This window comes from Mchenga conophoros, linkage group LG7 (genome assembly GCF_057382185.1).
Source record: "Mchenga conophoros isolate Kocher_MC1m ecotype Shallow Benthic linkage group LG7, M_conophoros_male_GT1.1, whole genome shotgun sequence".
In the NCBI taxonomy this organism is placed as follows: Eukaryota; Metazoa; Chordata; class Actinopteri; order Cichliformes; family Cichlidae; genus Mchenga; species Mchenga conophoros.
The window spans coordinates 12,879,179-12,895,148 of NC_140532.1; the positions used below are offsets into that span (position 1 = coordinate 12,879,179).

General features: G+C 37.9%; 1 protein-coding gene across 1 annotated transcript; it reads left to right on the forward strand.

Moving 5' to 3' along the window:
• Positions 1 to 1,900: 1,900 nt before the first annotated feature.
• Positions 1,901 to 3,690, forward strand: c2cd4a (C2 calcium dependent domain containing 4A). Its single transcript, XM_085281097.1, has 2 exons — positions 1,901 to 2,021; positions 2,138 to 3,690. Exon 2 carries the CDS (start codon positions 2,164 to 2,166, stop codon positions 3,505 to 3,507), a length of 1,344 nt encoding a protein of 447 aa, XP_085137223.1. The 5' UTR covers positions 1,901 to 2,021; positions 2,138 to 2,163; the 3' UTR covers positions 3,508 to 3,690.
• Positions 3,691 to 15,970: the final 12,280 nt, after the last annotated feature.

Below are 15,970 nucleotides of genomic sequence, written 5' to 3' on the forward strand. Positions count from 1 at the left end.
AGGGATGGACTCGGACAGAGTGAAAAGTATTGTCGGTATTTTGCAAAATAGGTATGGATGATTGGTATTCCAAAAAGACTATTAAAATATCACAGCGGGACCGATTATCCTAGTCTACAAAGCCCAATCAAAATGTGTTTGCTTTGTTTTTTCATTTTCTCACGCTATCCAATGTGAGCCTTCACTTCACAAAATAATACAATACTATAAAGGGTACAAGGTGTTCGAAAGGTACGTGTGAATTAGTGATGCGGCGTGAACATTTTGGCAAACATTTCTAAGTGGCGACTCTCGTTTAGGACACTTTCCAGGTACAGCGTTAGCTCTGACATCATCCTGTCATTTATTGCCTGGTAACACGCAGTAACCAAGTTACTCCACTTGAACTTTGTCGTGTTCAGAGTGGAGTTTTTTTCCACTTGGGTCTTTTCAGTATGAAGATGGTCAAACTGCCTTTGATGTAGTAGTACCAGGTAATTAAAAAAAAAAGGGTAGAGAAAACTGATGTAGGTTTTCTTCTGCAGTGTTTGAGTTTAACTAATAGTTAAAGCTAACTTTTGTTGTGCTGTCCAAGAAAAATTAAATCTAGGTGTCAAACTGTCTCACCACAAGAGGGAAGCATTGACATAACATTGCATTGATATGTGAAGATCTAAAGAGCAATGTTCAGTATACCAATAAATGTTATCATTGGCCTTTGTTTAATTATGATATTGATATTTCAAAAGCCAGATTTGTAATAGGACCTTCTTCAGTATATCAAACGTCATCTTTTATAGATAAATACTCTGTATATCTATAACATATTGATATAAATACAGTAGATCTGTATATAAAAGAATCAGGTTATGGGATTTTTTTATTTTTGGGGTCTCGAGTTCTCCAGATTGTATCTTTTTAACCAAGAAAAGTAATGTAAAGATAGAAGTTAGGTGAAAAAAAATCTATTTTCCTGAGAGATTCTAAAGATCCTGTATTTTAATGCCATCGAAAATATTGTTGCAATTCTTGCAATCATTTTAAGAGTTACAGCAAGCACATTTAGCACATTCTTAATTTTTCCAATTTCACAGATGATTTCCTTCATAAAACTCTAGTCCCGTAGTGCGGAAAGCTATCTTTCTCTCAAATTTCAAATAAACATTCAAAGTACTCTCAAGACAGAAAATGTACTCGGCTCATTTATAAGGACATGTGTGTAATGAAGCAAACTGCATCAGGAATATTGGTGATGCAGTGATATGGCAGTAAATTACTTTTGCATCATTACATCACCAATATGCTCGATGCATATTGCCACATTACATAAAAGTATGACATTGATAAGAGTGCAAATATAAACAACCTCACCTGGTTCAAACAACAGAAATTTCCACCTTTATTTCATTAAAACACTCATCGGCATTATATTAAAAACCAGGTTGCTTATTTTTCTTAAACTCTTTAAACCAAACGATGTCTCCTAAAGTTAATACGCAAGGCAGTTTTGTGTCCTGAACTTTTGACAATGCAATTTAGACATCAATGGCAAGAGTTATTATTTAATTGTGTTCAGAACTCTTATCAAACAGATCACCTTTTTTATGTTCTTAGAACAAGGTAAAGCCCACATTCTAATTTAATTTCCATGGAAAAACAAACATCTGATTTAGAAGTCTGTTTAAAAACAGTTTGTTTAAAAACCAGCTGCTCACTTTCAAAGTACAGTAACACGCTTATCTTGCTAAACAGCACGGCAGCCACTACAGGCACACTGAGCTTTGTTGTGGTTCGGATATTTCCATGGGAACCAGCGGCTAAGGAGAGCAGGAGGATCCTGTTTGAGCTGGAGGCGTGTGTTAGATTTATTGGTTTCCTGCTACATTTAAACCGCCTGCGTCTCTCAAAGAGCCACAGATCTGCAGGACCTCCATCTGCTGTCAAGAGAGCCCTTACAACTTCTCTATCTTTCAGCACCTTACTGGAGCTTTTGTCCTTTTTTGGGATAATATTGTGGATTATCCATAGCCCCAGAATATAAGGTAAGAAAACCTTCCTGCCAAGTACTTGTTGGGGATATCCTGACTATTTGTGAATGCATTTGATTTCAAAACATAATTCAGCAACTCAAGTATTATTTTATTTTATTTTTTCACAGAGTTTTGGATTTCTACCAGAGGACCCATGTGGATGGTGGAGAGGATCCGCATGTCAGTGGAGAGAACTAGCCTGCCTACCTTGACAGCAGAACTCAGCTATAAACTTGGTGACATCATGCTGGGAGAAAAGGCTGACAAATCCAAACGGATTTCTCTTTGTCCTAATATCATCACCCCTGACAACATCCCAGAATTCTGCATTCCCCCAACGATCCTGTCCTTGCAGGAGAAGAACACGGAGCAAAGCCGAGCAGCTCGCATTATGAAGGTGCCTCCAGGTGAAGGACCCAGCCCTGAGACGGAGATGACGTTTCATGAGCCGTTCAACCAACACATTATTCAGGTAGAAAGTGTGGATGAGAGCCCCTACGATGGCTGCAGTGATGAAGAGAGCACCAATGCAGACCCTCAGAGCCAGGCTGCCTTATCGCTTCCACACTTAGCCAAAACCCAGACCAGCTATGGCTTTTGCACTTTACTAGAGAGCCCCCACACAAGAAGAAAGGAGTCAATTTTCCATTCTGATCCAGGCTCTTCTCCCCTGCTGCTGCCCAGAAGTCGATCCAGCATGTGTTCCAAACTCACCCCCTCCACCTCGCCCTCCTCCTCTCCTTCCTCCTTCAGCCTTAACAGCCTGACCTCCAGGCTTTCCCCAAGAGGCTACACCCTAAACTGGCAGACCACTCTAGACAGTGATACCACTTCCTCTACTGAATCCTCTCCTTTCAGCTCGCCGCTGCTGGCCAGGTGCCCTGCCAAGTCTTCCCTCTTCAAAGCGCTGAGCCATGAACTGCTGTTGTCAAGGAACATAAGGAAAGCAATGGTGTCTAGGAACAATTCCCTGTCCACAGATGAAGGCAGCTCCACCGACAACAGCCCCAATGTCATGAGGAGGGCATCAGAGGGGTTGGCTGAAGGGCTGCCCAGCAACTACAGCCTGGCACCACCCACCATTTTCCCCATGGACTTGATTCTGCATAGAGAGAGGGTCATGAAGGAAAAAATGGTGCCCATTGGAAAAGAGGGCAGTCTGAGACTCTCAGCAGAATACTGTCCAGATAACCGAAGACTGCGAGTTCGACTCATCAGTGCAGAGGGCCTTTATCCTCTGTCTGTAGACCCCAAGATTATCAACTGTAGTGTCAGCCTGTCTCTGATTCCCGGAAAAATCCAGAAGCAACGCAGCACTGTCATCAGAAAGAGCCGTAATCCGATCTTCAATGAGGATTTCTTCTTTGATGGTATCTCAGAGGAAGACCTCAGCCAGCGGTCCCTTCGCTTTAAAGTCGTGAACAAAATGTCCACTCTGAAAAGAGACTATCTGCTTGGTGATTGTGATTTGCCTCTTTCAAGCATTGTAACCTTATAAAGTGAAGTACTTTGGCAGTTTTTTTTTTTTATGTACTGAATTATTTATTTAAATTTTTGTATTATAAAAGAAGATTTTGTAATAATTAAATTATGGAAAAAGTTGACTTTATCTGTCTCGAGTACATTTTTTGAGTACGTTTTCAATTTTAAATTTAGGATGAGTTACACCATGATATTACAAACTGAGCCTGGGACAGAGACATTTTTATTTAATAAAAAAGTCCAAATCACCAAGAAAAAGTTAAAAACAAAACACGCATTTAAAAATATCCCTTTACAGCCTGTCAGTGATTAATTTGTTAATGTGGTTGTACCATCCGCTGGAGTGAGATGGCTCCCATCTCCATTTCTCCTAAGCCTTTTGTCCTCTTCCTGACCTTTTCTGTGATCAAAAATATATATAAAACCCAGAAAGCTCACATGGGCTTTTTTCCATTTCACCTTTGAGTATGTATAATTTCAGCGGTGCACAAGAGAAGCTCTGTTTTCTTTATCCACCTCCTGCCATATTTCATTATTATCTGCTGAAGATCAAAAGAGCATCTATTGCACCAAATTGTAGTTAAAGAAAGTTTTTTTCTCATATTTCCTAAATAAACAGTCTTTCTTCACATACAAGTCAATCTATATCAAATAATAACCTGCTAATATCCTCTTTTATTTAGAATACAGCAAAGCAAAAATGTAAATGGGAAATAAAAACAAACAAACAAAAAGTCCCTTTAATTTCTGAATATAATACACTGCTTTTCGTTAAATACAGTGTACGAGTTAAATATGTTTGCTCCTTCCAGCCACCTTAATAGCCAAAAACCAGCATCTTAGTGCAACGTGTGTATATACACATATGTTTACTCGACCGAGCAGAGCAGCACCTCTAAATGCAGACACGCTCCAAGCATATCCTGCTGCTCTGAGTAATAAAGATCCGGCTTAAAAGCACCAGCTGCCACGATAACTACTGGTTAAAGATTAATATGTTTCTCCAGGCTCAGAATATCTCTGACGGGGGGCTTACAACTTTTGGTTATAAACTAAACTATATAACAAAATGATGTGCAGTAATGCAAGGAAATGGGAAAAATAAACAAATACATTAACAATAAAAAAATACTACCAAAGCTATAACAATAACCTGCTGGATTTTAATTATTATAAAGCCAGATGCTTTTAATGAATATGTTTACTGGATTACAGTTTGAATGACGTCCCTGAGAAAAGCCTTTGGACAAACACAGCTCAGTGCGAGCTTTAGTTTGAACTACAGCTCCACAATAGTCAGAAAGGCCTGAAAATCCCCTCTCCTCACACTTGTTTGTGTGAAAATAAACCTTTTTATTTAGTTTGTTGTTCAACACATTTGTATTACTGTAATGTGAAAGGTCATATTGATTCTTTTAAACAAGCCTTTAAAAATTCCCCAACAAAATGTTTCAACAGCCGGATGTATTTCAATATTTCCGTAAGGAGGCTGATACGGCTGGATCATTTCGCATCAACTGTTGGTTCAACTGTGAAATATCCCATCATAAAAGAGAATTACCTGTGATTCCCATTACCCCGTCCATCAATGATTTCTCTAGTCTTGATAGTCAACAGCAGCAACACACTCTGTGTCCATGTTGGTGCCACATACAGGCATTTTTTTTTTTAAATTAGTGGGCGTATTAGTTATTTATTTGAAATGATGGCATTAAAGCCATAATTGAACTTCATGGAAACAGGGCTCACTTTAACAATTGTCAGGCTTTTTCCTGTTTCCACCCTTTTTGTCAAGTAGATGGCCATCTCAGCATGGCTTTTAATTCACAGATATAAAGATAAAATTAATACATAAAAACATTTTTATAGTATCATCACTCAATATAAGGTTTATTCAACAGCTGCCCCAAATTAACAGTGATGGTCACTACCAATTTATTATTTTTTTATGTTTCTGTAAAACAGAAAATTATTAGACCCCAGATGCTAATAATCAGTTGTGTATCATTTTTGCTGGACAAGCTGCAGTCTTGTAGTTTTCAACAAGTCTCACACACAACTCCTGAGCAACCCCAGCTCATTCTTCTTTAGCAAATCTCTCAAGCTCCTCCAGATCTGATGGTCCTCTGGCATGAACCTTGGTCTTCAGTTCAGTCCACAGATTTTCTTCACCAGGGGCATTGCATGTTTTTGGTTGTTGTGTTGGAAGACAAAGCAACAACCCAAAACCAGCTTTGAATTTATTTTGGTGTGCAACCTTGCAGTCCATTCCTGTCCTAGCGACTATCTTATAATTCACTATAATCATAACTATGATTCCTGACGTGGCTGAGTCACTAGAGTTGTTCTGGGGTCTTTAGGCACATCTCATACAAAGTTTTCTTCCCAGAGTCTTTGAACTCTTTCGCTTCCTACCTCTGCCAAGTTTGTTCTGCGACTCTCTTTGAATTTTTTGATGACACTCCAGTTCTTGACACTTGGAAATGCTTTGTATATCCATCTCCTACTATGTAAGGATCAGCAGGGTTTTTTTTTTTTCGTTTTTTTTTCTTAAGTCTAAACTGATTTCTTTTGTTTTTGGTATGATGCTTTCTCAGTGCCAATTGATTTGACAATTGTTGAGCTTTACAAAGTTAAATAATATCCTTGCACTGCAGTGTTTTGTGTTACGGTTCCATAAAATGAACAGTTTTCTCTGGGCTAATAATATTAACCACAGTTTTTTTCTGGAATAATTATTTCATTTTGTGCAAATACAAATCATTTATGCTTTCCAAATATGCTGTTTTTTAAGGAAAACTAGTATTTTAAAAAACACTCTGCTGGAAATGTTGAAAATCTCTTGCTCTGTTAAAAAAAACACCTGTGAAAATTTTGACTAAAACCTTGAACTTCATACGGGGGCTAATAATTCTGTATTTATCTGCATGGTAAAAACCTAAAACATATTTCAAATTCGGTTTGTGTTTCTGTTCAATTACTAGAAGCTTCTTTTCATACTATCTGTAGGAAACATCTGGCTCCTTACAAGCTCTGCACTATGAACATAAACGTACAAAGGGGGAAGTGCACTGGCTTAATCTCAAGTGTCTGAAAACAGTTGCCTGGTTACCTTCATTCACCAGGATGCCTTTGCCCAGCTAATGCATATTGACAAAGTACATTAGATGGGCACCTGGAAGTGACAGCAACAAGTAGAAATAATAAAAGATGTTTCAGTCTTCATTACTGTGAATTCCTTTCTTGCATTCAGCTCTCTGCTCGCATCCACACATATTTAGTGTCCATTCGTTTCTTTTAATGGAAATAAAATGTTATCATAAGATATACAAACCATCCCCTTCCCCGGCCATATCTCTCTTGCCATTTTACAGCTTCCTACGTAAGAGTCTGTTCCAACCAGTTTCCTTATCTTGTTTTCTGTTTTACCAGGCTCTTAATGGTACAAAGCATATGACAAACACTTAAGCATGTCACTTAAATGTGTTTGAACATTCTGGACAGCAGGGCCTCTATTGCTCCACCTTTTTTATCTTCTCAGATTAAGAAATTATTGAACTTTTGTTCATGGAAAACTGCTCAGTCATTTATTCCATTTATTTGTCAGTTTCGCCCACATGAGTTAAAGTGGAGCTTTTCTTAGTTAGTTTTATATGATGTTATATATGTATGTAACAACACAGCTGAAAAAGTATGAAATGAAAATAATAAATCTATGCTGAAAATTGCATATATTGACTTCAAGAAGTACAGTGTTAATCAGCTCTTTGCATTTTTTACCCCCCTTTTGGTTGTGAATGCCTCACTGAATATTCATTGGCTCCTGTGTTGCGTACCTATAAGAGAGGATGACAAAGAAAGAGGAATGGAGGATGTGGTATGGAAATAAGAGCAAGTGGGTGTGAGCATCAAGTGGGCATTTTTTGATTCATGATCCAGTATTGTTTGAGCTGAGCTCTCTCAGTCAAGCTTTCTTGTAATGTCTTTACAAACAGCTCTTCAGGAATAGTTCTCAAGGCTTCTTGAAGGACATTCAAAGCTCTTCTTTGAATGTTAGCTGCCTTAGTTGAAGTCCGGGCTCTGGAGAGGCCCATCTATGGCTCATAGTATTTCATGTTTTTACCTAGGTATGCATTTACCACATTGGCAATGTGTCTGTGATCATTGCCATGCTGAAAAATGAAACAGTAGCTAATTATTCCTCTATGGCACAGTGCTGCTGTTAGAAAACAAAGCCACACTTTTGGTTATTACACTGTCCTGTCTTTGTTTGTTGTTGTCAACAATAATGGGTTTTTATTAAATAGTTTGTCTGATTATGTTTTGGGTTGTTGTTGTTGTTTAGCGTCCTTATAGTCCAGTTTTCCATTACTTCTGTAGCCTTCATTCTCATATAGTTTTTATATATTTTTAGGTTCATGTTTTCCTTTGTCTTCAATTTTGGTTACTATTACTTGTTCATTTCTAGTTATTCATCATTGTTTGGTATTCGAGGTATTTTATTTTTTTGTATTCTGTATCTTAATTTTGCATCCTTAAAAAGGAAGGGAAACCAGGTTTCTTGACAGCCACTCTACCACTGAGACCATTTCAGATGAGGCTTCAGTGCACAGTTGATGAATCAACTGACAGGCCAGAACGGCATCTCTCAGGACCTGTGTCAGTTTGTTTCTGTGTGTTTGTTTGTTTCTTAATGACATGACTTTCAGACATTGTTCATCTGCTGTAGGTAGTGATTTAAGCCTGCTAATGTTTCTTTTTTCCTCCACTTGTCCAATTAGGTCATACTACACACCGTGCTGAGCTATACCAAGTTTTCAACTAATCTTTCTTTGGGATTGATCGTGTTGGTGCAACAATACTATTTTATCTGAATCAAATTGTGTTATCTTCGGCATTTCCCATAGATTGAACTAAAGAAATGGCGGAAAATGTGTTTTTGTTGTAACAGGCTGCTTGTAATATTTTGATTTTTGATTTTATCATTCATAAGTCAGTTTTAGTGGCTTAACAACCAAAACAAAGATAAAACAAAACAAACAAACAAAACCCCAAAACATTCCCCTAAAATTTGTTCAGGTGTCATGAAGTTCAAGAAGATAGGACCAGATAAGGTTGAAGAGATGGACTTGAAGTTAATGAAACACGTGCTTTTTTGTGGCTCATAAATTCCAGAATACAAACTTTAAAAAATCCCAAAAGCACTGGAGGAAGAACAATGGGAGGGAGAGACACTGGAGCAAAAAGACAGGCACCAACCTGAGACTATAAATAAACAATGCTCTTATCTGTGCTGGTAACTGGCATCATAGCAGGGCTTTATAACTATGGTGAACTTTAGTTTAGAGGTGCCAACAGTAGCTAAAGTAGACAGTTTTTGGACCCATGACAAACTCCTAAGTAAGTAAAATAAACTGATATCTGATGTCAACAATACAGAATCGATGCTCTAAAGGTTTTTCATGTATGCTGTTCTTTTTTTCTCCACCTCAAGGTGCAACAGTCAAACATACTACTAATTTTGTCTTATGTGTAACAGGCACAATGTGCTGATGGTGGAGCTTACTGACATGTATGTAGACAATCATAAAGAAACCCTGTCAACAATGATCTACATTTTATGTTTGCACAGTCACCGCACAGATACACAAAAGATCATTCCTATCAAAAGTCAAATTAAATGTTCTGTTGAAATATTAAAGAACCTTCATCAGAGTACCCGATTACAAGAGGTCAAAATATTCCATGATGCAGTGGTAGGACTGTGATTTTTTTGACATCACTGTTTATAGCCCACTATTCAAACTAACGCTGCTTCAACGTCCAGTTTTGCGCCAGGTTCGTGGAAGCACTGAGTAGGCTTCAACCTTAGTCTGGGGACAAATGAGGCCGGATGAAACCAGATCTGACTGAAATACACAGACGCACACACACACACACACACACACACACACACACACACACTGGCAATGCCCTATGATGCTCCGAACTCACTCAAGTCTGCATCATTTAATTGAGGTAAGACATTTGCTCTAAATCATAGGTAACCAAATTTGATTTGCTTCTACAATGTGTTCTACCAGTATAACCAGTACTATGTAGTTAAATTCTACTTTATTCACTTTAGTTTCCATGCCATTCAGTCTATTCGGGTAATTCATTCTGGCTCTGTTTTGTCAGTTCCAACATCAGTGTATTAGTGCACTAAATTGACACAACTGCCTAATATATGTTTTCTGTATAGACATTCACAGTTTGCGACAGGGCTGAGAACAAATCATGCTGTGTCTGCACGTAGACAGACTCATCACTTAGCCTGTGCACCTGCCCTATGTTACACCACCCACTCAATCACCTCAGGCACTGTATGGAGCTGAGTCCAAGCGTGACCTGTTTAGTACATAACAACCAAACATACTGGTGTTTGGTCTTCCTCACATCTGTTAAGGCTTATATAAACAGAACCAGTGTTTTTGAACTTGGTCAACCCTGTCCTGTTTAGACGCTTAGACTTCCTATCTTTATTCCGAAGAGGTATGAACTACTGCAAGTGCAACCTTATTATAGAACATGAATGAATGATTGCTGTCCTTAATATGTAATAATAAGTATTATACTGTTATTATACTAAGAGATTTGTTAGTGGCATTAGGACTGGGATTAGGACAGGGCACAATATTGTTCAAACAGCCATTACACCATTAGGCAAACAGGCCATTAAGATACATGTCATGTGAAAGGATCGTGTGTGCATGTTGGGGGAGGAAGGTGTGTTTGATCGATGCTAATTTTAGACACTTCTAAAAATGGGCAGACTGTGTACGCAAAATGTGACGCACAATTTCTAAGTAGAATTTCTTTCGCAGTTACTTTTAAGGTGAATTTGTCGATGATAAAGTTTATTTAAACCTAGAAGGCAAAATAAACTGTGTATGACGAGGCACATGGAAAGATGACACTGTCTTCCTTCCTGTCTTTCTGTGTTTTTTCTCGCTCAGTAGTGCCCTCCAATCCCATGGCAACGAGGCCCAGGTCCAAGGGAAACCATGGAGATCCTGCCTTTTATGAGGCAGTCCCTGTCTGTTTCATTCAGACATATCTCCGCCTCAGTCGTGCTGATGCTTGCATCTAAAACTAGCTGTCAATGGATTCCTCCTGTGCATCTAAATCAAAGCGGGGGGCAAAGTATGGATTTCACAGTTTGAAAAAACCCACACAGTTCTGTGACAAACATCCATATAATTGTTCTCTGGTACATGGAAATACATTGAAAATAGTTTTTAACATATTACAGGAGTACTTGTCCAAAAAGCTTATAACAAGAGAACAGATTATATATATTGTATTTAAAGATGGTGCCATAAAATTTCAAGCTGATGTTATCCCTTTTTATCCTTCCTTTGTATATAGGTCATTAGTGTGTTTTATCTGTCAGTACGCATACACTGGTGCTTGGTCAGGTTCCCTGAATGAGAATGGGAATGAGACACTTTTAGGTCTGTCTGTGTCATTTTTACTGTCCTACTTACCATGATCCACTTGCACAATAATGTCCAAACCACAAAGGGGCATCACGGTCCCAATTCCCTCGACTGTGTTTGTCCTTGACTTTGAGATATTATAAAAGTTGTGGACTGTGGAACTAATTATTTATTTGCGAGTCAATTCACATCACTGTCAGTTTAATCATATTTTAGGGGAGAAATATAGTCATTCTGTTTTTATGAAAAAGAAAGCCTTAAAAAATTACATTTGCCCTTGAAGAACCAAAACAGAAATTCTTGTTTGTGCTCCAGAAAAACACACAACTCTAATAACAGAAACTCTTGGTTCATCAGCCCCTTATGCCAAACTTTCCATCAGGAACCTCGGGGTAAATTTGAATCTAGTTTTACTTTTTATGGTCAAAGGTCTCGCTTACAGTATAGAGCATTGAATGATCAAGCACCAGCATATATCAAAGAACTTTTGCATCTGTCCCTAGCAGGTCCCTAAGGTCATGTGATCAAGGCCTGCTGGCTGTGCCACGTACGAGGCTGAAAACTATAGGTGACAAAGCCTTCTCAATAGTAGCACCAGGACTCTGAATCTCCCCTTTAGTTTGAGTTCTTCCGACTCTGTGGAGCATTTTAATAACCAACTGCATGTAAAAACCTATTTTTTTTCCTTGTAATTAACTATTTTGATGTACTGATATCTAATGTTTTTGTTTTCTTCTGTATAGCACTTTATGATCAATATTTTGAAAGGTGTTATATAAATACAGTTTTACTTGAAAACCCCCCACTAAAGCTTGATTATGATTTCAAATCATTTTTAGCTGCTCTAAGAGAACTATATTATTAGGCAACCCAAACCTAGTATGGTGATTTATACATGTTACAATATCCTGAAAGGAGGGATTCATGAAAAACTTTTGGTACTGTGTAGAATGTAGCAGAAATACTTGGAAAACCAGTTCCCACTGGCATATGGACACACTGTATCATCCTGTGATTCATAAAAGGGGTTTAAATATAACAGTGCACCTGGCTAATAGATGACAAATTGTCCTCAGCGGTCTAGTCACGTTATTTAACTAAAGGTAAACATGGAAGCTAGGTGATGGGTTTTTGTTTGCCAGTTCAGTTTACTTGGGAACTGACTGGCACAGTCATGAGTACATTGCATGTCCATTACTTTTACACTGTTTCACAACCCCAGGACAGAGAGGAAACAATTTGCTTTTAGGATTTTCTAACTTTACCACAAATTTACACGCAGAGTGTGAAAGAGCACGCTTTTAAGTTAACTTAAACCTCAGAGTACAAAACTGCAACTCATCTGATGTGAGAAGAAGTGACTGTTTTGGGAGCCCTGATTTAGTTTTAACAGATATCTCCCTACTGGTTTTAAGCAAGGTGTCACTGTACTTGGTGATATTGAGAATTTGATGTTATAATGAAAGCTCGTGTGTGCTGCTTGTGGTATCAAAAGCTGTTATGTTTCAATTATATCTCCTGACACATAATCTTCTGACAAAGTGTCACACTTTTGTCTTACGTTAAGGGACCAATAAAATGGCAACAGCTACAAAAACCAAATCCTCTGGTACGCCATCAAAAAGAAAAAGAAAAAAACAAGAAAGTTTCATTGTTTTAGAACAACTCACCGTCACCTATAAGTGTGAATGGTGCTGTGTTTCAATATTTTATTCGAGAAGTGTTTCTATATAGAGCCAACAAATTCCTCTCTGTCTAAAAGGAGATGTGTATGTGTATATGGATTATTTAGCTTCAATAAATCTAGATGATCAAAACTAAATGTTGACTTACAAGTGTTACCATAACTTTGTAAATTTCCTCGATAACCTAATCTTTAGTCTAGTCTGTAGTATACTTAATAAATGAAGCCTTTTATGTAGAGACAGGGGAAGTGTTGCCAAGACTAATAAGAAAGGAGACGTTACAGCCATGAAAGAATGACTTTTTATTTGCTATGGTTGATTACAACAATATATTATTAAAACTGCACATTCATTCTATTATTTTTTTTAAATAAGGTTTTATATTATCAATTAAATTGAGTTACATGGATTAGTTGAGCTGCAAATTGTATCACAGTTATAATACGGAGCTGAAGTGGGGTCCTTTGCAAAGCCAAAACTCAACTGGCCACATGATCAATACTCTTTCATTCCAGTCCTTGGTCCTGGCAAAAAGGCACTAACTCAATGGATGAACCAGTGATGTGTCTACACATAAAAGACCACTTGGCAAAGAACAAATTTTAAATTCTGTCTTCAGGCACTTTGTTACTGGAGGCTGTTGCAAAAAGCAGATCATTTGTTCCCATTTCTTTAGCCGAATTACATAAAATAAGACATAAAATAGTATTTTTGCACTGACACATCTCAGCATGGTGTTCAGTGTGTGTTTTATAAAAGAAAAGCATACCTGGATAGAAAAACACACAATGGAAAATGATCCACCATGGATTGTACTCCCGAGAGCGTGGACCCTTAATATTACTGAAAAAGTGCGGGCTCGACATCGGAGCACAAGACAGCCGCTATCAAAAGAAGAGCTTTGAATGTCCTTTAAGAACCCTGGAGAAATATTTCTGAACACCATTTTTAAAAAAGAAGAAGAAAGAAATGACAAGAAAACCTACTTCAGAGGCTGTATTGAAGAATAAAAGTAGTTATACCAAACATTGCCTTTCAAGTTTCAACTTTTCGGTAAATTACTGCACCCCTTTCCCTGATACAATATCAAGACTAGACTATCAAGACTATGCACAGTACAGTATCTGGCCATTAAGCTAATGCTTAGTTGCTTAGCTAGCTGCTGAATCTGTTGCACTTCCAAGACCAAGATTAGAGACCATTATGTATACGGCTGAGGTAAGACTGTACCTTTTGCGTTAATTTTAATATCTTAAATTAGTGCGTTAGCTGTGTTAATGATCCCCAGTATAATGCTAGCTAACTACTGTCCTGATTATCTGATCCTCCAGTTGTTTCCACTGTGTTTATTGTTGGCAAAAATGGCAACATAACAATGGCAGCCAAAAGAACATGACTAAGACATTTAATTACCTTTACATTTAATCCCAAACTACACCAAGTCACATGGCTTTCTATCATCTGAAATACATTTTATGATTATGAATAGCATTTCATTACACTTGATCTAACATTTTAGCGTGTGTTTACCGTTTATCATAACTACTTTTACTGCGACTACAGTCTGTCATGCCAACTGGGCCAGTCAGATTGTGGTGGAGTTGGTGTTACTGTAAAAAATAATTACTGTAGTACAAAAAAGGGAGAGCCAGTTGAATCTGTGCACAAACTGACAGAGCTAAGAAAATTAGGAAATTGTAGATGCTGTTGTACGTTGGCAGATTACTGGCACTGCATTAGCATTACGAGGAAGCCAGATATAGCTGCAGACTGTTTCCCAGAAGAAACATGTTTGATTAAACCAGTGGGCTCTGTTTGGTTTGCAATTTTAAATGATGTATTGCTGGTAAGTTTAATTATTGCAGTTGTTGTGTTCTGCAGTGCAGGTCATAGGTTTCTGGACTGCTGAACAGACTGTGTATTTTAGATTGCTTATGTGTTAGATAGGGATGCAGTGGTTCTTTGCAAGGTGACTGCTATATTCTTGTTATTGCCACAGCAGATGGATATTGGGTATTTGGCACACAAATTTTATATTGGATGCCCTTTCTATTTCTATTCTGTGGCTTAGGAGGCAGGGCAGATCATCCACCAAATGGAAGGTTGGCTCCTCTGGTCTTCTCCTCTATCTTTGGGAAAGATACTGAATCCTGAGTTGCTCCCAATGCCTCTATCAGGGTGTGATTGTGTGTGAATAATAGATAAAGGCACTGCGTGTTTTAATAAAAATAAAAAACAAAGAAACTATATTTGGTGTCAGTCTATTAATAGTGTACTGGAAGAGGAACTGATGGAATATATTGCTGTCCAACCCATAATAGAAAGTGTTTCTTATTACCTCGTCCTGGTCAACACATTGGTAAACTTTAAATAGAGGTTGGCGTCACCCCTTTTAGTTACTCTCTCTGTGCTGTATGATTATACAGAGTAATGAGGTCTGGCCCTAGAAGCCAAAGATAAACTCTGTGGATAGGTGATGTATTCACATAATGAAAAATATGCGTCATTTGAGTTTCTTTTGGTTTTTTTTGTTTTGTTTTTTTTGTCGCTATGGTTATATAGACATTATTTCCCTTTTCCAATGAACTGAGCAGCCTAAGCAATATTGTGGACAGTTATTAAAAATTTATTGTGTTTACCTTATTGTAGTTAAAAGGTTTTGTAAATATTTGTCCCATAATTGTTTTGAGTCTTTTGCTCATGTAACACCTTAATGCACTGCTTTATTGTAATAGCACATATATTTATACAATATTTTTACAGCAGTGAGCTGGCACAGAAAGGATAAATGAAAAGAGTTTTTTCTCTTTTTTACATTCATATATCTTTATTTGGATGTCATAATTCTGGGAGGATGAAGGTTTTAGACCAAATAACTGCCAGGGTAGTGATGCAGTGACTCTGGACTGATACAATAAAGCCTCCATACCACATAGTCTCTCACACCCATCTATTTATGAAGTGTTGGATAATAATTTGCTTCATTTGCTGTTCTGCCTCACTGTCACATGCACAATGGATAAAATAAGGTTTTGATTAGCAGTTCGAGCAGCCTAATCTGCTAGAGGCTTAGTGAATCACTAATGTGCTTCTCTAATCAAAACTTGAATTGATTCAGTTGGTGTAAGAGCAACAGTACTGCATGTTTTCATAAGCTGGGCATCGTTCGCTCCATACGGCAAGCTGAAGCGAGAGTTTTAAAGGCCACAAAGCTCAGATCTCAGCAGGCCACATGTTTCTCACCATGTGAGGCTGCATGTGTTGGTACACATGTGTGAAATGCTGCATAAAGAGGCTGAGTGTGTGTTTGTGA